Below are 23,658 nucleotides of genomic sequence, written 5' to 3'. Positions count from 1 at the left end.
GTCCCCAGCAGTGTCCCCGTGTCCCCGCCATGTCCCCCTGTCCCCAGCAGTGTCCCCGTGTCCCCAGCAGTGTCCCCGTGTCCCCGCCATGTCCCCCTGTCCCCAGCAGTGTCCCCCTGTCCCCAGCAGTGTCCCCGTGTCCCCGCCATGTCCCCCTGTCCCCAGCAGTGTCCCCCTGTCCCCAGCAGTGTCCCCGTGTCCCCGCCATGTCCCCCGTCCCCAGCAGTGTCCCCGTGTCCCCAGCAGTGTCCCCCTGTCCCCAGCAGTGTCCCCGTGTCCCCGCCATGTCCCCCTGTCCCCAGCAGTGTCCCCGTGTCCCCAGCAGTGTCCCCGTGTCCCCGCCATGTCCCCCGTCCCCAGCAGTGTCCCCGTGTCCCCAGCAGTGTCCCCGTGTCCCCACCATGTCCCCCTGTCCCCAGCAGTGTCCCCCTGTCCCCAGCAGTGTCCCCGTGTCCCCGCCATGTCCCCGTGTCCCCAGCAGTGTCCCCGTGTCCCCGCCATGTCCCCCGTCCCCAGCAGTGTCCCCCTGTCCCCAGCAGTGTCCCCGTGTCCCCGCCATGCCGTTCGGGGCGGTGCTGGCGCAGGTCGGGGGCCTGGGCCGGTTCCAGGTGCTGCAGACGGCGCTGCTGGCGGTGCCCATCCTGCTCATGGCCAGCCACAACCTTCTCCAGAACTTCACCGCCGCCGTCCCCCCGCACCGCTGCCGCGTCCCTGCTGTCCCCGGTGCCACCCCGGCGTCACCCAGTGCCACCCCAGCACCACCCAATGCCACCCCGGCGGCTCCTCGTGACGCCTTGAGAGGCTCCAACGCCGCCCCGAGGTCTCCTGGTGGCACCTCGGGGTCACCTGGTGCCACCCTGAGGTCCGCCCACAGTGCCAGTGACGCCCATGTCGCACCTGATGGCACCGCGGGGTCGCCTGATGGCACCAATGTCCGGCCTGATGGCACCTGGGGGTCCCTCAATGGCACCTTGGGCCCCGCCGGTGCCATGCTGGGGTGGCCCAATGTCACCCTGGGGTCCCCGGATGTCACCCTGGGGTCCTGCCGGCGCTACGTGGCCAATGTCACCGGCGGGGCCCGGGCCACCGAGCCGTGCCGTGACGGGTGGGAATACGACCGCAGCATCTACGTGGCCACCATCGTCACCGAGGTGGGGACACGGGGACAACGGGACGGGGAGGGTGGGGAGGTGACCACGGTGTCCTGGGGGGGACAACAGCTCTGTGGGGACGGGGTGGGATTTGGGGTGAGGTGGGACAAGGGATGGATGGATGGATGGATGGATGGATCAATGGATCAATGGATGGATGATGGATGGATGGATGGATGGATGGATGGAGCAATGGATGGATGGATCAATGGATGGATCAATGGATGGATGGATGGATGGATGGATGGATCAATGGAGCAATGGATCAATGGATGGATGATGGATGGATGGGGGATGGATGGATGGAGCAATGGATGGATGGATCAATGGATGGATCAATGGATCAATGGATGGATGGATGGATGGATCAATGGAGCAATGGATCAATGGATGGATGATGGATGGATGGGGGATGGATGGATCAATGGATCAATGGATGGATGGATGGATGGATGGAGATGCAGACAGACTCACTGACTGACAGACGTCCCCCTGTCCCCGCAGTGGGACCTGGTCTGTGCCTACCGGCAGCTGCGGCAGATGGCCCAGTCCATCTACATGGCCGGGGTCCTGGTGGGCGCCCTGGTCCTGGGGGGCCTCTCAGACAGGTAAAGGCAGCACAGCCCCCCCCCCACTCCATGCCTCAGTTTCCCTGTGGGGCTCTGCACAGCCCATCCCAGTGGCTCCCAGTGCTCCCAGTGGCTCCCGTTGCAGGTTTGGCCGCAAGGCCATGTTGATGTGGTCCTACCTGCAGCTGGGGGTGATGGGCACGTGCACGGCCTTCGCCCCCAACTACGCCTCCTACTGCGCGTTCCGCTTCGCCGGCGGGATGGCGCTGTCCGGCTTCGGCCTCAGCATCGCCTGCCTGGGTGAGGGGACACGGGGACGGCCCTGGGCAGGGTGGGGACGTGGGTGGGGACAACCCTGTGGCCATGGATGGGAACTGCCTGTGGGCAGGGCTGGGACATGGACATGGAGGGGGACAATGCAATGCTCATGAGGGGGACAACCCAATGGTCATGGGTGGGGACGTCCCTGTGGCCATGGAGGTGGACAACCCAATGATCAGGGGTGGGGACATGGCCATGGCCGTGGAGGGGGACAATGCAATGGTCATGGGTGGGGACAACCATGGATAAGGATGTGCCAATGGCCATGGATGGGGACAGCCCAATGGTCATTGGTGGGGACATCCTTGTGGTCATGGAGGTGGACAGCCCAATGGTCATGGGTGGGGACAATGCAATGGTCATGGCCATGGACGGGGACAATGCTATGACCATGGAAGTGGACAACCCAATGGTCATTGGTGGGGACAACCGTGGATAAGAATGTCCCAATGGTCATGGGTGGGGACATCCCTGTGGCCATTGGTGGGGACAACCCAATGGTCATTGGTGGGGACAGCCCAATAGTCATGGAAGTAGACAACGCAATGGCCATGAATGGGGACATAGCCATGCCATGGATGGGGACAACACAGTGACCATGGAAGTGGACAACCCACTGGTCAGGGGTGGGGACAACCATGGATAAGGATGTCCCAATGGCCATGGATGGGGACATCCCAGTGACCACGGGTGGGACAACCCAATGGCCATGGTGGGGACATCCCGGTGTCCATGAGCGAGGACATCCCAGTGGCCATGCTGTGGTCACACGGTGTGGACACACTGGGGTGGCCGCACTGACCAGGACGGTCCCATCTCTGTGGGGACACTCCGAGTGAGCCGTGTCCCCGTGTCCCCGGCAGTGGTGGAGTGGATCCCCACACCGTACCGCGCCATCACCGTGGCCATCACCGGCTTTGCCTACACGCTGGGCCAGATCATCCTGGCCGGGGTGGCCTACGCCGTCCCCCACTGGCGCTGGCTCCAGCTCTCCGTGTCCCTGCCCTTCTTCGTCTTCCTCCTCTACTCCTGGTAGGACCTTGGGCCTCTCGTGGAGGCCGTGGGGATGTGGTGGGGGGCGTGCCGGCCGTGCCTCAGTTTCCCCTGGCCGGCCGCAGGTGGCTGGCGGAGTCGGCGCGGTGGTTGGTGCTCTCGGGCAAGGCCGAGCGGGCGGTGAAGGTCCTGCAGCGCGTGGCCACCTTCAACAACCGCAAGGAGGAGGGCGAGAAGATCACGGTGGAGGTTTGGTGGCCCCGTGGTGGGGATGGGGGGCTGGAGACCACCCCCAGCCCCCTCCCCAACCTCTCCCCTTTCCTCTGTCCCAGATGTTGAAGTCCAACATGAAGGAGGAGTTGGCAGCTCTGAAATCCTCCTACACCGTCTCCGACCTGGTCCGGACCCCCGTGATCCGCCACATCTTCTTCTGCCTGTCCATCGTCTGGTGGGGCTGGGGGCGAGGAGGGACAAATGGACGGATGGGCGGACGGATGGATTGATGGATGATGGATGGATGGATGGATGGATGATGGATGGATGGATGGATGGATGGATGGATGGACGGACACATGGCTGGTCAGGCTCACAGATGCATAAAGGGAAGGATGGACACCTGGACACCCGACCAATGACCCCATCCATCCAACCCTCTCCTCCCCACCTGCCATCCCCATCCCGTCCTGTCCCAGCAAGGTGATGTCACCTCAAGGTCCCCCCTCTCCCACCTCGCTCCAGGTTCTCCATCAGTTTCTCCTACTACGGCCTGGCCATGGACCTGCAGAACTTCGGGGTCAGCATTTACCTCATCCAGGTGATTTTCGGCGCCGTTGACTTCCCGGCCAAGGTGGTGGTGACCGTGTCCCTGAGCTACGTTGGCCGGCGGCTCTCGCTCATGGTGACCTTGTTCCTGGCCGGGCTGGTCATCGTGGCCAACATCTTCGTGCCCACAGGTGGGTGTGGAGGGGGGTCTCTCATCACTCTGGCCACCAGTGTCCCCAGCTCGTCTTGTGTCTTCCTCCACGTTTCCATCCCTGTGTCCAACCAATGACCTCATCCCCACCTGCCCGAGATGTCCCCACGTGGTGGTCAAGCCCCGGTGTCGCCGTGTCCCCCAACCTGGGTGTCCCCATGTCCCGGTGTCCCCATGTCCCCGCAGAGCTGCAGACGGTGCGCACGGCGCTGGCCGTCATCGGCAAGGGCTGCCTCTCCGCCTCCTTCAACTGCGTCTTCCTCTACACCACCGAGCTCTACCCCACGCCCATCAGGTACCACCGCGTCCCCGCGTCCCCAGGGTGGGACATGTCCCCGTTCCCCCTCCCCGGACACTCCCGGGCGCCCCGTGCCCCCCATGACCCTCCCGGCGCCGCAGGCAGACGGGGCTGGGCTTCGGCAGCACCATGGCGCGCGTGGGCGGCATCGTGGCGCCGCTGGTGAAGATGATGGACGAGTATTACCCCTTCCTCCCGCCCGCCGTCTATGGGGTGGCCCCCGTGGTGGCGGCCGTGGCGGCCGCGTTCCTGCCCGAGACCCTCAACACGCCCCTGCCCGACACCATCGAGGAGGTGGAGAACAGGTGGGGACAGGGATGGATGGGTGAGGGATGGATGGATGATGGATGGATGGATGGGTGAGGGATGGATGGATGATGGATGATGGATGGATGGATGATGGATGGATGATGGATAGATGATGGATGGATGGATGGATGGATGATGGATGGATGATGGATGGATGATGGATGGATGGATGATGGATGGATGGATGATGGATGGATGGATGATGGATGGATGATGGATGGATGGATGATGGATGGATGGATGATGGATGGATGGATGATGGATGGATGATGGATGGATGGATGGATGGATGGATGGATGGATGGATGGATGATGGACAATCGATGGATGATGGACAATGATGGACAACCCCAACCACTAAGAGGTTCAGGGTCAAGGGACACCTGGCTGCATTGAGGGACAGGTGGATGGAGACATTGGCAGAAGAACGAGCTCTGTGATTGGCTGAATGCTCAGCCTGGGTCACTTTCCCCAGACCATGACTTTCTTCCTCCTCCTCCTCATCCCTGCAGGACCAAGCAGAAGCCAGCAGGTGACCCCAAGGAGAAGATCGCGCTCCAGCCCCAGGACGGGCCCCCCCTGAAGGAGCCCTGAGGGACCCTGGGGGTGGGCGCAGCCCCCCAGCCCCGGCCACCAGCGACCACCAGCGACCCCAGGGGTCCCCACAGCTGGAGGGGGACACCTGGGTCGTGTCCTGGGACCTCCTGTTGGGGTGGGGACATCTGGGCAGGAATAAAACAGCTCTGGTGGGGACACGTCTCGGGGTCTCATCTGTGCCCCCCCAGGTCACCCCAACACCCACATCTGAGGTCACCTCCTATGGGACAATGCCCAGGAATTGTGTCCCTGAGGTCACTTCAGGGAGGGGACAACCCAGCACCCCTTTTTTTGGAGGTCATCTCCACAGGAGGACACCCCACAACCTTGTCCATCGATGAGGTGGCACCTAAACCCCCATTTTTAGTGACACCTCATAACCTCATCCAATAGGACGCTGCCCAAGAACCGTGTCCCCAAAGTCACCTCAGATAAGGTGGCACCAAGAACACCACGCTGGATATCACCTCCACCAAGACCATCCTCAATAACCCCAAACCTCCAACAAGAGGATCCTCAATGACCCCAAACCTCCACCAAGACCATCCTCAATGACCCCAAACCTCCAAGAAGACCATCCCAAATAACCCCAAACCTCTTCTCCTAGCAGAGGTGCCCCCAAATCCCAGAGGATCTGGAGAAGCCCCACCCAAACCCCACCCCGCCCCCTCCCGATGCCCCTTCCCCGATTTCCGTCCCCCGAGGCCACCCCGGCCCTTGCTCCCATTCCTGACGTGTCCCTTGGCCCCATCAAGTCCCCATCAAAAATTAACCCTCGGTGGGGAATGCGCTGACCCGGGCAGGGCCACCTCCGTCAGCACCTTTCCGTCGCCTTTTGACCACTGAAATCGCTAAAATTTAACCCAAAGGCGCCGCCGGAGGCCGGACATTGGTCCGTGCCAGGAGACCTCCTCTCCTTGTGGTGCCCACCCTGGTGCCACCCAACCTGCTGGACGGCCGCTCTCCAAAACCTGACTTTTCCCCTCAAAATGCAACGCTGTGAAATAATAATTAAAATAAATGAGGTGTTCCTTGTCTTCCTGCCCCAAATCGCTCCAGTTTTGCCCCACTTTGGGGGACTTTTGCCCCGAAAACACCTTTTGTTTTTACCCCGGACACCTTTGCGCTGCACTTTTGCCTTCTCCTGCTGGAAAGCCACCAAAAACCCCCCAGAGATGTCAAACATTAACCCAACCCACCCTCGGCCTGGGTTATATAGGAGCCCACCCCAGGGTGCTGCTGGAGGGAGGACACCGCGCGGCGCGGGGAGGCACTTTTGGGGCGAAACCCCTGAAATCTGGGGCTCTGCATGGCTGTGGGGCGTTGCCCGGCCCCGGCGGCGGTGGCGGTGGCGGCGAGATGGCCTTCGCCAGCCTCCTGGAGCACGTGGGCGGCATGGGGCGCTTCCAGGTGCTCTCGGTGCTGCTGCTGTCCCTGCCCGTGCTGATGATGGCCAGCCACAACCTTCTCCAGAACTTCACCGCGGCCACCAGCGACCACTGGTGCCGCCCGCGCCCCGGGGCCAACGCCACCGGCCTGGACGCCGAGGCCCTGCTGAGGGTCTGGGTGCCCCGCGGGGAGCGCTGCCGGCGCTTTGTGACACCCCAGTGGTGGCTTCTGGACACCAACGGCTCGGAGGCCACCAACAGCTCCTGGCCGGAGACGGAGCCGTGCGGGGATGGTTGGAGCTACGACCGCAGCGCCTTCACCAGCACCATCATCACCGAGGTGGGACGGTGGTGGGAGGGTTTGGGGGGTGTCTGGTGGGTTTTTCACACAATTCCATGCATGGGATCCACCTGGAGGTACCAATGAAGGGTCTGCTGCCAACACGACATTGACCGTTCCCAACTGGAGCATCTTCCATGCTCAACCTTCAGTGGAGATGTCAACACCAGGAAGCCCCAGGAAGCAGTTTGGGAGGGTCTGGTGGGTTTTGAAGGGTTTTGGGGGGATCTGGCAGGCTTTGAGGGGTTTTGGGGGGGTCTGGTGGGCTTTCCACTCAATTCCATGGGTGGGTCCCACCTGGAGGTGCCAACACGGCATTGACCACTCCCAGCTGGAGCATCTTCCATGCTCAACCTTTGGTGGAGATGTCAACACCAGGAAGGCCCAGGAGGGGAAGGGAGGGATGGGGAGGTGGTGGCCATCCACAAGGGGGTCACAAGGGGTCACAAGGGGGTCACAAGGCGGTCACAGGACCCTTGGGTGGACCTTCCAACCATGACAATGCCGACAAGGGTGGCCATGCATTCATTGCCTCCTTTCCATTGGCCATTCACTGACCTCCATGGGTGGTCATTCATGGACCTCCATGACCACCCATGGCCACCACGGGTGGTTTTGGGGTCTGGGGGGACAGAGGGGACCCTGACCTCTGTCCCACCGCGTGCCCCTCGGCAGTGGGACCTGGTGTGCAGCTCGCGGGGGCTCAAGCAGCTGGCGCAGTCGCTCTACATGGCCGGGGTCCTGGTGGGCGGCGTCTTCGGGGGGCTCTCGGACAGGTGAGGGGGGCCCTGGCAGGTGGGGTGGCACCGGGGGGGTCCTGTCACCTCCTCTGCCTCATCTTCGTTCCCTCCTCCTCTTCCTCACCCTCTTTTTCTTCCTCATCCCCTTTTTCTCCTCACCTCACCCTCTTCCTCACCTTCCACATCCTCTTCCTCACCCCTTTTTCCTCCTCTTCACCCCCTCTTCCTTCCCCTGCCACCTTCTTGATCCTCCTTGTTTCCTCCTCCTCATCTCCATTTTCTCCTCACCTCCTCATCTCTCTTCCTCATTTTCCTCACCTCTCTTCCTCCTCCTCACCCTCTTCCTCCTCAACCCCTCTTCCTCCCCCTGCCTCCTTCTTCATCCTCGCCCCCTGCTCCTCCTCCTCACCTTCCTCACCTCTCTTCCTCCTCCTCACCCCCCTCCTCTTCATCCCCGCTTCCTTCCCGTCCCCTTCTTCATCCTTCTTGTCTCCTCTTCCTCTTCCTCCTCCTCACACTCTTCTTCTTCATCCCCTCTTCCTTCCCCTGCCCTCTTCTTCATCCTTCCTGTTTCCTCGCTCTCTCCATGTTCTCCTCCCTTCTCTTCCTCTTCCTCCTCTTCCTCTGCCCCCATTTCTTCATCCTCACCCCCTGCTCCTCCCCCTCCTCCTCCTCCTCACTGTCCCCGCCCAGGTTCGGCCGCCGCTTGGTGCTCACCTGGTGCTACCTGCAGATGGCCGCCATGGGCACCTGCTCGTCCTTCGCGCCCACCTTCAGCGTGTACTGCCTGTTCCGCTTCCTGACGGGCATGGCCTTCTCGGGCATCGTCCTCAACAGCGTCTCCCTGTGTACGTCACCCCTGGGCGCCCACCTGGGTGGGCTCCGTGTGCCCCTGAGCCTGTGGGAGCCATCGTGGTGGTGTCCGTGTGCCCCTGAACCTGTGGGAGCCATCTCGGTGGTGGCTGTGTCCCCTGGGCACCATCCTGGTGGGCTTCGTGTCCCCCTGAACCTGTGGGAGCCACCTCGGTGGTCTCCATGTCCTCCAGGCATCATCCTGGTGGGCTCCATGTCCCCTGGGCACCATCCCAGTGGTCTCCCCATCTCCTGGGCACCATCCCGGTGGTCTCCATGTCCCCTGGGCACCACCCTGGTCGTCTCCGTGTCCCTTGGGCACCATCCCGGTGGTCTCTCCTTCTCCTGGGCACCATCCCCGTGGTCTCCGTGTCCCCTGGGCACCATCCCGGTGGTCTCCCTGTCCCCTGGGGTGCCGGTGGGATCTCCCAGGAGGTCCCCACGTGCCGTGTCCCACAGCTCTGGAGTGGATGCCGATGCACATGCGGGCGCTGGTGGGCACCTTCATGGGCTACTGCTACACGGTCGGGCAGTTCCTGCTGGCCGGCGTCGCCTTTGCCGTCCCCGACTGGCGCCAGCTGCAGCTCGTGGTGTCCCTGCCCTTCTTCGGCTTCTTCCTCTACTCCTGGTGAGGAGGAGGAGGGAGGGATGGATGGATAGATGATGGATGGATGGATGGATGGATGGATGGATGGATGATGGATGGATGGATGGATGGATGGATGATGGATGGATGATGGATGGATGGATGGATGATGGATGGATGGATGATGGATGGATGATGGATGGATGATGGATGGAGAGATGGATGATGGATGGATGGATGGATGGATGGATGGATGATGGATGGATGGATGGATGGATGGATGATGGATGGATGATGGATGGAGAGATGGATGATGGATGGATGGATGGATGGATGGATGGATGGATGGATGATGGATGGATGATGGATGGATGATGGATGGATGGATGGATCCATGGATGGATGGATGATGGATGGATGGGTGGATGGGCAATCAATGGATGGATGGGGGGATGGACAGCTGGACTTATGTGTTGGTGGCATGGATGGAGCAGTGGAGTGTGCATAGAAGGTGAGTAGAAGGAAAGTATGAAGAGAACATCCAGGAATGGCTGGGTGGACAGTGAAGACATGGTGTGATGACCAGAGGGACAGGGAGATGTTGCTGGTGGGATTGAGGTGGGACAGTGACCATACTTGGGCTCCTGCTCTGTCCCCTCCCGTGCAGGTGGCTGACGGAGTCGGCGCGGTGGCTCGTCATGGTGGGGAGGCCCCACCAGGCCCTGCGGGAGCTCCAGAAGGTGGCCAGGATCAACGGGAAGAAGGAGGAAGGGGACAAGCTCGACATAGAAGTAAAAATCTCCATCGGGTGCCCCAGGGTGTCCCTGGGGTGTTTTATTGGGGTCCCTTGAATGTCCACCCCATGGACAGCTGTCCATCCATGGTCACTGTGTCCATCATCCCTTACTCACCATGTCCATCCATCCACTCATCTTCATCATCTCAGTGACATCAATCATCTCCTCCATCTCCACACATCCCATTCCATTCCCTCACCCATCCATGAATCCACCACCTCCATCCCACCACCATGCTGTCCATCAGTGTGTCCATCACCCCTGTCCATCCATCCACTCATCTTCATCATCTCAATGACATCCATCATCTCCATGTCCTCCATCTCCACCCATCCCATCCATCCCTTCACCCATCCATGAATCCACCACCTCCATTCCACCACCCACCCACTCTTCCACCGGTCCTGCCCAGACCTGCCCAGCTACGAGAGGGTCCCCAGTGTCCCACCCCCATCCCAGACCTCCCATGTCCCTCCAGACCCTGAAGTCCCACATGGAGAAGGAGATGACGTCGTCCAAGACCCGCCACACCGTGGTTGACCTGGTCCGGACGCCGGTCCTGCGCCGCGTCTCCTTCTGCCTCTGCTTCGTGTGGTACGGCCGGCGGTGGAGGACACCAGTGGGTGGTTGTCCATCCCCTCCACGTCCTTGACGCCCCCGTGCCACCCCACACCTCCCCACAGGTGACATTTTCACCCCCTCTCCTCCCTCATGGTGCAGGTTCTCCACCAGCTTCGCCTACTACGGGCTGGCCATGGACCTGCAGAACTTTGAGTTCAACATCTACGTGATCCAGCTGATCTTTGGCGCCGTGGACATCCCGGCCAAGCTGGTGTCCATCCTCACCATCACCTACGTGGGGCGCCGCTTCACCCAGGCCGCCGCGCTCATCCTGGCCGGCTTGGCCATCCTGGCCAACGTCTTGGTGCCACGAGGTGAGACCTGGGGTGGTGGCAGTGGTGTCCCCTCATCTCCAACCTCCCGGGGAGGGCCCAGACAACCTCAACCCATTGATGGAACCCCTCAGGTTGGGTCATTTTAGCTTTTTATGGGGGATTTGCCCCAAATCCTGATGTTTCGGGTCTTCTCTTGTCAAGTGGGGACACTGAGGTGACTCCCGGGTGTCCCTCTGTCCCTGCAGACCTCCGGACACTCCGGACAGCCCTGGCCGTCTTTGGCAAAGGTTGTTTGGCCGCGTCCTTCAACTGCGTCTTCCTCTACACGGGCGAGCTCTACCCCACCGTGATCCGGTAAGGAGGGGACGTGGCCGGGTGGTTCCTCAGGTGGTTCCTCAGGTTGTCCCTCAGATGGTCCCTCAGGTTGTTCCTCAGATGGTTCCTCAGGTGCTCCCTCAGGTGGTTCCTCAGATGGTTCCTCAGGTGCTCCCTCAGCTGGCCCCTCAGGTGGTCCCTCAGGTGGTTCCTCAGCTGTCCCCTCAGCTGTCCCCTCAGCTGTCCCCTCAGATGGTCCCTCAGGTGGTCCCTCAGGTGGTCCCTCAGGTGGCCTCAGGAGCTCTGCGTGTCCCACAGGCAGACGGGCATGGGCATGGCCAACACCATGTCGCGGCTGGGCAGCATCATGGCGCCCCTGGTGAAGATGGCGGGCGAGCTGTTCCCGGCGCTGCCCTTCGTCATCTACGGCGCCGCGCCCGTGGTCTCGGGGCTGGTGGCCGCCTTCCTGCCCGAGACGCGGAACGTGGCCCTGCCCGAGACCGTGGAGGAGGTGGAGGGAAGGTGAGGATGGAGAGGGACAGAGATGGATGGGGGGTGGGATGGGATGGGATGGGATGGAGGGTGGGGAGCGACAGAGATAGAGAAGGTGGTTGAACATGGGGATGGATGGATGGATGATGGATGATGGATGGATGATGGATGGTGGATGGATGATGGATGGATGGATGATGGATGGATGGATGATGGATGGTGGATGGATGATTGATGGGTGGATGATGGATGGATGGATGGATGGATGGATGGATGGAAAGAAGAATGGAAGGATGGACGGATGTCCATCCCAGCACCACAAACCCTGCCCTGTTCCCTCCAACCCCTCATCTCTCCCTCCCCACCAGGACACGATCCCACAAGGACGAATCCCGACATCTCCAGGTCCCTCTCCAGCCCAACCCCTCCAGCAACTCCACAGGGCCCCGTTAGTGCCACCCCCACCGGGGCACCCCAAAACCCTCATCCCTCGCTGCTCCTGATGGACGAACGAGCAGATTTGGGGTTGGAGGAGCTTCATGAAGAGCAGAGGGACAGCAGTGACCACAAGGACCCAGCCGCCCCCTCCGTGTGGATTGGGGGGACGCTGGGGTCCCCAAATCTCCACATCGAGGACGGTTCGGCCATGCTGGAATAAAAACCGATAAAAGCAAAACTCGAGCGAAATGTGGGGGTGGGGGTGGGGGTGGGGTTGTTTTCCCACGGCCGCGGGGGGTCCCGCACAGCCGGGCCGGGCCCGCCCCGAAGGAAAACACGGGAACCAGCAGGAACCAGCGGGAACCAGCGGGAAACAGCGGGAAACAGCGGGAAACAGCGGGAAACAGCGGGAAACAGCGGGAAATTGTGGATCGGCACCGCGGGAACCCCCCCGGCCCCTCCCCCACCCACCCCCCCGGCCCCTCCCCCACGGCCGGAGCTGCCGGGGATGGACAAGGCCGGGAGGGAAGGAGCTGGGATATCGAGGATTGGGGATCACAGGGATTGGGGATCACAGGGATTTGGGATCCTGAGGATTTAGGATCCCAAGGATTTGGGATCCCGAGGATTGGGGACCCCAAAATTGGAGATCCTGAGGATTTGGGATCTCGAGGATTGGGGATCCCCAGGATCAGGGATCACAGGGATTGGGGATCCTGAAATTTGGGATCACGGGGATCTGGGATCCCAAGGACTGGGGACCCCAGGATCAAGGATCCTGAGGATCTGTGATTCCAAAATTGGGGATCCTGAGGATTTGGGATCCCGAGGATTTGGGATCCTGGGGATTGGGGATCCCAAGGATCTGGGATTCCAGGGACTGGGGACCCCAGGATCAAGGATCCTGAGGATTGGGGATCCCAAAATTGGGGATCCTGGGGATTTGGGATCTCGAGGATCTGGGTCCTGAGGATCAGGGATGCTGAAACTGGAGATCCTGAGGATTGGGAATCCTCAGGATCTGGGATCCCAAAGATTGGGCACCCTGAGGATTTGGGATCCTGGGGATTGGGGACCCCAGGATTTGGGGACCTCGGGGATTTGGGATCCCCATGATCAGGTATCACGGCAATTGGGGACCCCAAAAATCCTCATGTCCAGGTGTCTGGGGATCCCAAGTTCCCACAGACCCTGTTCCTGGACACCCCAAAGACCCAAACCCCAAGAATTCAGGTGTTTGGATCCCAGGGACACAAGATCCGGGCACAGGGTGTCCAGACATCCCAGGAGCTCAGGGATCTCCAGGACTCGGGGATCCCAACGAGGCTGATGATCTCAAGGACCCAGAACCCTGAGTGTCCAGGGATCCGGGATCCCAGGGATCCAGACCACCCCAGCATCCCAAGGACCCCACATTCTGAGGGCACAAAAATGTCCCAGAAGTCCCCAGAGATCCCGAGGATCCCGGCATTCTGAGGGCTCAGGGATGTCACTGACCCAGATGTCCCAGATGTCCCAGAAGTCCGCAGAGATCCCGGGAATCCACGTGTCCTCACACCTGGCTGGCGCCAGTCCCGGTGTCCGGCTCCCCCCGTCCCCCCACGCTCCGCTGCCCCGCCGCCCTCCTGCCCGGGGTCCAAGGGGCTCCCACGCCGCGGGTCAGAGCCCCCGGGACTTTTCCTCATCAATGATCCACCCCGGGGGGGCCCGGAGGGGGCCGGGGGTCCCCGTCTGCCACAGCCGGGGGGCTCCCGGGGCGAGGATGAGGATGGGCCGGGTGGGATGAAGGGGCAGCCCCCGGGCGTCCCCGGTGGGCCCGGCGTGGTCGGCACCGGCATTTCCGGCCCGGGAGCGTCTCCGGCGATCCATGGCGGGTCCGGAGTCAAACGTTAACCGGGACCGGTTAAATAGGAGCGGGGCCAGGCCGGGGGCAGGGCAGGGCCATGGGGTGGTGACGGCCGGGAGGGCTCCGGGACCGGGATCTGGAGCTGGGAGAGGCCAGGAGTGAGCGGGAGTGCCCCACAGGTGAGTGATCAGTGATCAATACGGAGATCGATGGGTCACAGAGAGCCCGGCGAGGTCAAAGATCAATAGATGGATCGATGGAGGGAAGGGCTGATCAATAGAGAGATTATGGGTCAGGAGGTTGATCAATACAGAGATTATAGAGAGATCAATGGGTCACAGAGAGCCCAGCGAGGTCAGGAGAGAGATCAGAGATCAATAATCGATCGATGGAGAGAAGGGCTGATCAATAGAGAGATTATGGATCAGGAGGTTGATCAATAGAGAGATTGAAATAAATAAATCAGCCAATAGAGGGGTTAAAGGTCAGCAAATCAATCAAAAGAGAAATTAAAGGTCAATCAATCAATCAATAGGAAGATTACAGGCCAAGGGGCTGATCAATAGAGAGGTTAATATTGACACATTGATAATAGATTATAAATCAATAACTGGATCATTAGGATGATCAGTTAGGATCAATCAGAAGGATTGATGGAGAAGGAGATCATTATTCTGATTGGTCGATTATGGTCCAATAGATTCGTCAATAGAAAAATAGAGACCAATTGTATGATCAATTAATAGTTTAGAGATTAATTTATTGGTGCTAGAGATACACAGACTAACAGATGGATCAATAGAGATCCCCACAGAATAATAGATTGATCGATCAAGCCATCAGTAGATTAACAGATCAATCAATATCTCAATAGATCAATAACAGAAACATATGGATCAATAAACTAATAAAAAGATCGTGGACTAATTATGATCAACCTATTATAGATAAGGGGAGTCTAGTGATCAATAATTTATCAACAGGGAAAGAACTCACTGGATTGATCGGCAGGGAAGCAGAGATCGATCAATAGTTTGATTATCAGCAGAAAATCAATTTGTTGATCAGCTAAGGATCAATAAACGGGCAGAGAGAGCAGAGAAATCCATTGATCCATGGATTGATCGATTGACCGGGGGGAGGTGAAGGAGGGGCCGGGGGGGGCGGGGCCGAGGGAGGGGTGGCCGGAGGGACAGAGGGACGGCCGGACGGCCGGAGGGACAGAGGGACAGAGGGACAGAGGGAGAGAGGGACGGACAGAGGGACAGAGGGACAGAGGGACAGAGGGACAGAGGGACAGAGGGACGGACAGAGGGACAGAGGGACAGGGGGACAGAGGGACGGACGGAGGGACAGAGGGACAGAGGGACAGAGGGACGGACAGAGGGACAGAGGGACAGGGGGACAGAGGGACGGCCGGACGGACGGAGGGACAGAGGGACAGAGGGACAGAGGGACAGAGGGACAGAGGGACGGACAGAGGGACAGAGGGACGGACAGAGGGACAGAGGGACAGAGGGACAGAGGGACAGAGGGACGGACAGAGGGACAGAGGGACAGAGGGACAGAGGGACAGAGGGACAGAGGGACGGACAGAGGGACAGAGGGACGGAGCGACGGCCGGAGAGCCCGGACAGTCCCCAGAGTCCGGAGCCGGAGTGGCCGAGGGAGGAGGAGGAAGAGCAGAGCAGGTGGGGATCAATTGATCGTGAGGGATCTGAGGGGTTGGTGGGATGGGGGAGAGAGGATTGATTGATTGATTGATTGATTGATTGATTGGGAAGGGATAGGGGGGAGCTGAGAGGACGAAATGATCAGTGATTGATTAATTGATTGATAAAGTGAGAGTGTCAGTGATGGGTGGATTGATGAATAGATAATGGATCAATCTATTGATAGATTAGAGAGACAGATTGATAGACTGATCTATCAATAGATAGATCAATAGAGATCAATAGATTGACAGATTGGTCAGCAGATTGATCAATCAGACTGATAGAGAAATCTGCTAATCAAGGGATGGATCAATCTATTAACACATTGCTTTATCCATCTGATAGACCAATAAATTGATTGATTGATTGAGCAATCAATAGGTGATCAATAGAGGGTCCTTGTGCTGTTCTGGGAACCGTCCTCTGTCGTCCATCCACCCTTGGCCCTTCCTCCACGCCTGGGACCAACCCTCATCCTCCTCCCTCACCCCTTGGTCACCCCTTGGTCACCCCTTGGTCACTCCTTGGTCATCCTTTGGTCACTCCTCTGCTGACCACCCAAACCATCCTTGACCTCTCCTGACCCTCCCTTGGTCCATCCCTGGGTCTGTCCATTCCCTGACCACCCTCTGACCATCCACTGACCACCTCTTTGGCCCTTCCTTGACCACCCTTTGGCCATTCCCTGACCACCCTTTGACCATTCCTTGACCACCCTTTGGCCATTCCCTGACCACCCTTTGGCCATTCCCTGACCACCCTTTGACCATCCCTCCCCGTTTCCTCCTCTCCCCACCCACAGCTGACCAGTGCCCTGTCCATCTCCGTCCCTCTCCGGCCATGTCCTTCGTGGAGCTGCTGTCCCGCCTGGGTGGCATGGGCCGCTTCCAGGTGACCTACGTGGCGGCGCTGGCCGTGCCCCTGCTCATGCTGGCCAGCCACAACCTCCTGCAGAACTTCACGGCCGGCGTCCCCGAGCACCACTGCCGGCCGCGGCCCGCGGCCAACGCCACCGAGGTGCCCCTGGCGGCGTCCATCCCCCGGGACGGGCGGCGCCGGCCGCAGAGCTGCCGCCGCTACGTGGAGCCCCAGTGGCACCTGCTGGACGTCAACGGCTCGGCCAACGGCACCGAGGCGGCCACCGAGCCGTGCCACGACGGATGGACGTACCTGGATGGCATCTTCAGCGACACCATCGTCACCGAGGTCAGGGAGGGGACACCATGGGGTCCCTCGGGGTGGGGGGATGCTGGTGTACCCGTGGTGACCCTGTGGTGTCCCAGTTGTGTCCCTGTGATGACCCTGGTCATGTACCCATGGTAACCCTGGTGGTGACCCCCATGGTGACCCCCATGGTGTCCTCATGGTGACCATGGTGACCCTGGTGGTGACCTCCATGGTGACCATGGTGGTGACCCCGTGGTGACCTCTGTGGTAGCCCCATGGTGTCCCCAATGGTGACTGTGGTGACCTCCATGATGTCCCCCATGGTGTCCCTATGGTGACTCCCATGGTGACCCTGGTGGTGACCCTCACGGTGTCCCCTTGGTGTCCCTATGGTGACTCCCATGGCAGCTCTGTGGTGACCTCATGGTGACCCCCATGTTGACCCCCATGGTGATCCCATGTTGACCTCCATGTTGACCTCCATGGTGACCTCCATGGTGACCCCGTGTCCCCTCCCGCTGGCAGTGGGACCTGGTGTGTGACTCCAAGAAGCTGCGGCAGGTGGCCCAGTCCATCTACATGGCCGGGATCCTGCTGGGCTCCAGCCTCTTCGGGATCCTCTCGGACAAGTGCGGGACTGGGAGGGACTGGGAGGGACTGGGAGGGACTGGGGAGGGACTGGGAGGGACTGGGAGGGACTGGGGAGGGACTGGGAAAGAGAACAGGGGTGTTGTGTTGTCTGCTCCCTCTGGGCCCCATTGTCCTCCTGGTGTCCCCAAGGTTCTCCTCTGTCCCCACGTCACTCCCAGTGCTCCCAGTGCTCCCAGTGCGCCCATCCCAGTGCCCACAGCCCCGTCCCCCTTCCCAGTACCCACGTCCCCAAACCAGGATCTCCAAAACCCAACATTGTCCCATCCCAGTACCTCATCCCAGTGCTCCCAGTGCTCCCAGTGAGCGCTCCCAGCGCTCCCAGCGCCGCAGCGCCGCCGTGTCCCCGCAGGTTCGGGCGCCGGGCGCTGCTCACCTGGTGTTACCTGCAGCTGGGCGCCACCGGGGTGGGCACGGCGGCCGCGCCGTCGCTGCTGGTGTACTGCGTGTGCCGCTTCCTCACCGGGCTGGCCATGGCCGGCGTGTCCCTCAACTCCGCGTCCCTCTGTGAGACCCCCAATGCCGGGGACCCCCAATGAGGGGAGGGACCCCCAATCCAGGGAGGGACCCCCCAGTCCAGGGTGGGACCCCCCAATCCAGGGTGGGACCCACATACCCAACCCAAAACTCAATGACCCATGGGAGGGTCTGAATCCCATCCCATTGACCCAACCCAACCCCATTGATCCAACCCCATTGACCCAACCCCATTGACCCAACCCCATTGACGCAACCCAACCCCATTGACCCAACCCCATTGACCCAACCCCATTGATCCAACCCAACCCCATTGACCCAACCCCATTGATCCAACCCAACCCCATTGACCCAACCCCATCCCACTGACCCAACCCCATTGACGCAACCCAACCCCATTGACCCAAGCTCACCCCATTGACCCAACCCCATTGACCCAACCCAATTGACCCAACCCCAACCCCATTGACTCAACCTCCACTGACCCAATCCCCATTGACCCAACCCATTAACACAATCCAACCCCATTGACCCAACCCCATTGAACCAACCCAACCCCATTGATCCAACCCAACCACATTGACCCAATCCCACTGACCCAACCCCACTGACCCAATCCCATCCCACTGACCCCATCCCACTGACCCGTGAGGAACCCACCCCCCAAGCCCACCCAGGCCGCCCGGGCCATCCCCTGACCCCCGGCCGTGCCCAGGCATGGAGTGGATCCCGACGGAGGCGCGGGCCGTGGTGGGCACCATCAATGGCTACTGCTACACCCTGGGCCAGTTCGTGCTGGCGGCCGCGGCCTTCGGGCTCCCTCGCTGGCGGCAGCTGCAGCTCGCCGTGTCCCTGCCCTTCTTCGTCTTCTTCTTCTACTCCTGGTATGGGACCTCATAGTGTCCACTCCCAGTGTCCATCCCCGGTGTCCACCCCAGTGTCCACTCCCACTGTCCATCCCTGGGGTCAACCCCCAGTGTCCATCACCGGTGTCCATTCCTGGTGTCCATTTCCAATGCCCACCTTCAGTGTCCACCTCAGTGTCCATCGCCAGTGTCCATCCCTGGTGTCCATTCCTGGTGTCCATCCCTGGTGTTCACCCCAATGTCCATCCCCAGTATCCACCCCCTCTGTCCATCCCTGTCCTGATTTTGGGAGTCCAGGGGTCTTAAAAGCTTGGAAAGACCCCCCCTCAAATACTGGGGTGGTCACCGACCTTCCCCTGACCCCTCTGTCCGGGGTCCTTTGGGGTGCACGGACTCCCAGGTGTCACCTGTCCCCCCAGTTTGGGGTCCTTTGGGGTCCGGCGGGGGTTCGGGACCCGCAGGTGTCACCTGTCCCCCCAGGCTGTACGTGGAGTCGGCGCGCTGGCAGGTGACCTCGGGCCGGCCCGACCTGGCCCTGCGCGGGCTCCGCAAGGTCGCCAGGGTGAACGGCCGCAAGGAGGAGGGGGACAAGCTCAGCGAGGAGGTGGGGAGGGGGCTGGGGGGCGCCCAGATCCCTCTGAGCCCCCAAATCCCCTCGGTCTGACCCTAAATCCCCCCCACAGTTCGACGGTGCCTCCCGCTCCATCCCCGATCCACCCGGATCCCGGGGGATCCCCAAATCCTCCCCTGATCTCCCATGGATCCCCCCATTCCCTCTCTCCTCGACCCCAATCCCACCCAAACTCCTCGGATCCCCCCCAAAACCCCTCGGATCCCCCCCAGACCCCACAGATCCTCCCCAGACCTCTCAGATCCCCCCCCAAACCCCTCGGATCCCCCCTGGGTCCCTCTGATCCCACCCCAGACCCCTCCAGATCCCGGGGCGGATCCTGGGGCAGATCCCAGGGCGAATCCTGGGGCAGATCCCAGGGCAGATCCCAGGGCACATCCCGGGGCAGATCCCAGGGCACATCCCGGGGCAGATCCCGAGGCAGATCCCGGGGCAGATCCCGGGGCAGATCCCGGGGCAGATCCCGGGGCAGATCCCGGGGCGGATCCTGCAGATCCTGGGGCAGATCCTGGGGCAGATCCGGTGGATCCCATGCATCCCGGGGAAGATCCCGGGGCAGATCCCGGGGCAGATCCCGGGGCGGATCCTGCAGATCCCGGGGCAGATCCCGGGGCAGATCCCGGAGCAGATCCCGGGGCACATCCCGGGGCAGATCCCAGGGCACATCCCGGAGCAGATCCCGGGGCAGATCCCGGGGCAGATCCCAGGTTCTCTCCCCGCAGGCGCTGCGGGCTCTGGTGCACCGGGAGCCGCCGTTGCCGGGCGGGGCCGTGGCCGCGCTCGTCCGGACCCCCGGCATGAGGACGGTGTCGTGCGGGGTCTCCTTCGTCTGGTGAGTCCTTTTCTGAGGGGGGAAAAAACACAATTTGGGGAAAAAAAACAATTTGGGGGGAAAAAAAATCACATTTCAGGGAAGTAACTCATCGATTTTTGGGCAAAAATCCCTGATTTTGGGTGCAAAGAAACAGATTTTGACGGAAAAAATCCTCCCATCTTTTGGCACAAACCTCAATTTTTTTGGGGAAACTCCTTCACTTTTTGGGGAAAAACATCTTTTTGGGGAAAAAAAACACCTTTGAGTAAAAAAATCCTCACCTTTATTGGGGAAACAACCTCAACTTTTGGGCAAGAAACATCTTTGGGGGAGACACAACGCACTTTTTTTGGGGAAAACCACACCTTTTGGGGTAAATCTCTCCATATTTTTGGGAAAAAATTCACACTTTTTGGGTCAAACCTACAACTTTTGAGGCAAAAAATCATCTCTTGGGACCAAGGCACACTTTAGGGCAAACCTCCATGTTTTGGGACAACTTCCATCTTTCAGGACAACTTCCATCTTTTGGGACAATCTCCATCTTTCAAAGTCCCAACCTCCATCTTTTGGGACACCTCCATCTTTTGCAGTCCCAACCTCCATTTTGTGTGGTTTTGGTGCTGATTTGTTGGATTTTGGTGCAGGTTCTCCACCAGCTTCGCCTACTACGGGCTGGCCATGGACCTGCAGGGCTTCGGCTTCAACGTGTACCTGAGCCAGCTGGTGTTCGGCGCCGTGGACATCCCGGCCAAGCTCCTGTCCGTGCTGGTCATCTCCTGCCTGGGCCGGCGCCTGGCCCAGGGCAGCTCCCTGGCGCTCGCCGGGCTCTGCATCCTGGCCAACATCTTCGTGCCCGGCGGTGGGAACGGCCGGAGGGACGGACAGAGGGACAATGGGGAGGGACAGTGGGGTGGAGAACAATGGGATGGAGAAGAACGAGGCGGTGGAGAATGGGATGGAGGAGAATGGGATGGAAGAGAATTGGGGTGGAGGATGGAGGGTTGGAGGATGGAGAGCAGGATGGAGAAGAATGGGTTGAAGGACAATGAGTTGGAGGAGAGTGGGATGGAGGAGAATGGGATGGAGGAGAATGGGATGGAGGGATGGAGAAGAATGGGATGGACAAGAATGGGATGGAGAAAAATGGGATGGAGGGATGGAGGGATGGAGGACAATGGGATGGAGGACAGCGGGACGGAGAACAACGGGACAAAAGGATGAAGGACCATCAGTGGGATGAAGGTTCATTGCAGAATGGCCATAGGAGGGGTGAATGGTCATCGGGGTGTGCAGGGTGACCATAAGGTGAGGGACGACCGGAGGGTGGACACTGAGGAGCCGTGGGTGATGTGTCCCCAGAGCTGCCCACGCTGCGCATGGCCTTCGCCGTGGTGGGCAAGGGCGCCTTGGCCGCCTCCTTCAACTGCGCCTACATCTTCACTGGGGAGCTCTTCCCCACCGTCATCAGGTGGGTGGGGTCACCCCAGCCCCGCCCCCACCCAGCCAGTCACCATCCATCCATCCATCCATCCATCCATCCATCCATCCATCCATCCATCATCCATCTATCATCCATCCATCATCCATCCATCCATCCATCATCCATCCATCCATCATCCATCCATCATCCATCATCCATCCATCCATCCATCATCCATCTATCATCCATCCATCCATCCATCCATCATCCATCCATCCATCATCCATCCATCCATCCATCATCCATCATCCACCCATCCATCCATCCATCCATCATCCATCCATCCATCCATCATCCATCCATCCATCCATCCATCCATCATCCACCCATCCATCCATCATCCACCCATCCATCCATCCATCATCCATCCATCCATCCATCATCCATCCATCCATCCATCCATCCATCCATCCATCATCCACCCATCCATCCATCCATCCATCATCCATCCATCATCCATCCATCATCCACCCATCCATCCATCATCCATCCATCATCCATCCATCCATCCATCCATCCATCCATCCATCCATCATCCATCCATCCATCCATCCATCCCTGTGTCCATCCCTGTGTCCATCCCTGTGTCCGTCTGTCCGTCCCCCCGCAGGCAGACGGGGATGGGCCTGGGTGGCACCATGGCACGCGTGGGCAGCATGGTGGCCCCCCTGGTGCGGATGTTGGCCGACGTGACCCCGGTGCTGCCCTTGGTCATCTACGGCGCCGCGCCCGTCGTGTCGGCCATCGCCACCTGCTTCCTGCCCGAGACCCGCAACGCGCCCCTGCCCGAGACCGTCAAGGACGTGGAGAGGAGGTGAGGACACCCCAAAACCCCCTGAGACCCCAAAACCCCCCTGAGATCCCCCAGAGACCCCAAAACCCCCCTGAGACCCCCAGAGACCCCAAAACCCCCCAGAGACCCCCAACGCTTCCATGGGGACAACGTCCCTGTTCTGGGGTGGGGTTGGTTCTTGGAGGAACCCAGGAGCTTTGGGGATGAAAAGGGATGGAGAAGGTTTGGGGTTGGGTTGGAAGTTTGGGGTTGGGATGGAAGTTTGGGATGAAGATTTGGGGTTGGGATGGAGGTTTTGGAGTTGGGTTGGAAATTTTGGGGTGGGTTGGAAGGTTTTGGGTTTGGGATGAAAGTTCGGGATTGGGATGGAAGTTTTGGTGTCAGGAAGTGTTGACACTTTTAGCAAGACCTGAACATTTTGAGGACAACACTGAAGGTTTTGAGAAATTTGAAAATTCTGGGATTGGGGAGGACAAAAATTTCTGGGATTTTGGGGATTTTTGGGAGATTTTGGGGTCCCTCCAGGGCGGGTCACCTCGATGACGACGACGTCGCCGTCCCCCTGAGCAGCACCAGCACCAAGGACGGCGCCTGAGGGGGGGTTTGGGACCCCCGGGGGGATTTGGGGGCCGGGACCCCCCTGGGGTCCCCCCAGCCCCTCCCCCAGCCCGGGTTATTTATTCAATCCCAATAAAATCTCGTGGGAATTTCGGGAATTTTGGGATTTGGCTCCGCCCACGGCCGTTGTGGGAGGGGCCTGAGGGATTTGGGGGCGTCCCCACCCCCCAAAGGGGGCTCAGACATCGGGGACCCCCCCCGGAGTTCGTTAACGAGCGTTAATTGGAATTAACGTTAATTGGAGCTTGGCGGCCTTTGCCCCAGTTCCGGAGATTTGGCTGCAAAATAAATCTGGGAATTAATTCGCGTTTCCAGGCAGGGAAAAAAACCCAAACGGGGCAGATTTAACCCCAAAAAGGGGCAGAACAACCTCAGGAGAGACCCCTTGGACAAATCAGATCCCAATCCCAAAACTGGGGTTTTTCACCCCAAAAAAAGGGCAGAACAACCTCAGGAGAAACCAGACCCCAATCCCAAAATTGGGTTTTTCACCCCAGAAAAAGGGCAGGACAAACTCAGGAGAAACCCCTTGGAGAAGCCACATC

General features: G+C 60.0%; 3 protein-coding genes across 3 annotated transcripts; all 3 read left to right on the top strand.

The window, feature by feature from the left end:
• Nucleotides 1-540: 540 nt before the first annotated feature.
• LOC128950461 (solute carrier family 22 member 6-A-like) lies at nucleotides 541-5,359 on the top strand. Its single transcript, XM_054295341.1, has 10 exons — nucleotides 541-1,151; nucleotides 1,656-1,759; nucleotides 1,866-2,020; nucleotides 2,905-3,073; nucleotides 3,160-3,283; nucleotides 3,367-3,482; nucleotides 3,773-3,987; nucleotides 4,194-4,302; nucleotides 4,407-4,610; nucleotides 5,127-5,359. The coding sequence occupies exons 1-10, from the start codon at nucleotides 558-560 to the stop codon at nucleotides 5,206-5,208; spliced, it is 1,872 nt and encodes a 623-aa protein (XP_054151316.1). The 5' UTR covers nucleotides 541-557; the 3' UTR covers nucleotides 5,209-5,359.
• Nucleotides 5,360-6,570: 1,211 nt separating this feature from the next.
• On the top strand, nucleotides 6,571-12,275 carry LOC128950464 (solute carrier family 22 member 6-B-like). Its single transcript, XM_054295344.1, has 10 exons — nucleotides 6,571-6,939; nucleotides 7,615-7,715; nucleotides 8,373-8,527; nucleotides 8,991-9,159; nucleotides 9,785-9,908; nucleotides 10,393-10,508; nucleotides 10,635-10,849; nucleotides 11,056-11,164; nucleotides 11,444-11,647; nucleotides 12,035-12,275. The coding sequence occupies exons 1-10, from the start codon at nucleotides 6,571-6,573 to the stop codon at nucleotides 12,273-12,275; spliced, it is 1,803 nt and encodes a 600-aa protein (XP_054151319.1).
• Nucleotides 12,276-16,456: 4,181 nt separating this feature from the next.
• On the top strand, nucleotides 16,457-23,090 carry LOC128950459 (solute carrier family 22 member 6-like). The gene is made up of 10 exons (XM_054295339.1): nucleotides 16,457-16,822; nucleotides 17,309-17,412; nucleotides 17,784-17,938; nucleotides 18,624-18,792; nucleotides 19,255-19,378; nucleotides 20,128-20,237; nucleotides 20,867-21,081; nucleotides 21,582-21,690; nucleotides 22,313-22,516; nucleotides 23,021-23,090. Exons 1-10 carry the CDS (start codon nucleotides 16,457-16,459, stop codon nucleotides 23,088-23,090), a joined length of 1,626 nt encoding a protein of 541 aa, XP_054151314.1.
• Nucleotides 23,091-23,658: the final 568 nt, after the last annotated feature.

Source organism: Melozone crissalis, unplaced genomic scaffold (assembly GCF_028551555.1).
Source record: "Melozone crissalis strain CALT ecotype California unplaced genomic scaffold, PUWL_Pcris_2 ptg000644l_1, whole genome shotgun sequence".
Lineage (NCBI taxonomy): Eukaryota > Metazoa > Chordata > Aves > Passeriformes > Passerellidae > Melozone > Melozone crissalis.
This window is presented reverse-complemented; position numbering and strand designations above follow the sequence as displayed.

Excerpts from the sequence above, each read along its gene's own strand:
- LOC128950461 (XM_054295341.1), top strand. The coding sequence starts at position 558 with ATGCCGTTCGGGGCGGTGCTGGCGCAGGTCGGGGGCCTGGGCCGGTTC. Across the intron at positions 3,483-3,772 it reads TTCTGCCTGTCCATCGTCTG|GTTCTCCATCAGTTTCTCCT; the intron begins GTGGGGCTGGGG and ends ACCTCGCTCCAG. Across the intron at positions 4,611-5,126 it reads ATCGAGGAGGTGGAGAACAG|GACCAAGCAGAAGCCAGCAG; the intron begins GTGGGGACAGGG and ends TCATCCCTGCAG.
- LOC128950464 (XM_054295344.1), top strand. The coding sequence starts at position 6,571 with ATGGCCTTCGCCAGCCTCCTGGAGCACGTGGGCGGCATGGGGCGCTTC. Across the intron at positions 6,940-7,614 it reads CCAGCACCATCATCACCGAG|TGGGACCTGGTGTGCAGCTC; the intron begins GTGGGACGGTGG and ends GCCCCTCGGCAG. Across the intron at positions 11,648-12,034 it reads GTGGAGGAGGTGGAGGGAAG|CCCAACCCCTCCAGCAACTC; the intron begins GTGAGGATGGAG and ends GTCCCTCTCCAG.
- LOC128950459 (XM_054295339.1), top strand. The coding sequence starts at position 16,457 with ATGTCCTTCGTGGAGCTGCTGTCCCGCCTGGGTGGCATGGGCCGCTTC. Across the intron at positions 16,823-17,308 it reads GCGACACCATCGTCACCGAG|TGGGACCTGGTGTGTGACTC; the intron begins GTCAGGGAGGGG and ends TCCCGCTGGCAG. Across the intron at positions 20,238-20,866 it reads TGCGGGGTCTCCTTCGTCTG|GTTCTCCACCAGCTTCGCCT; the intron begins GTGAGTCCTTTT and ends ATTTTGGTGCAG.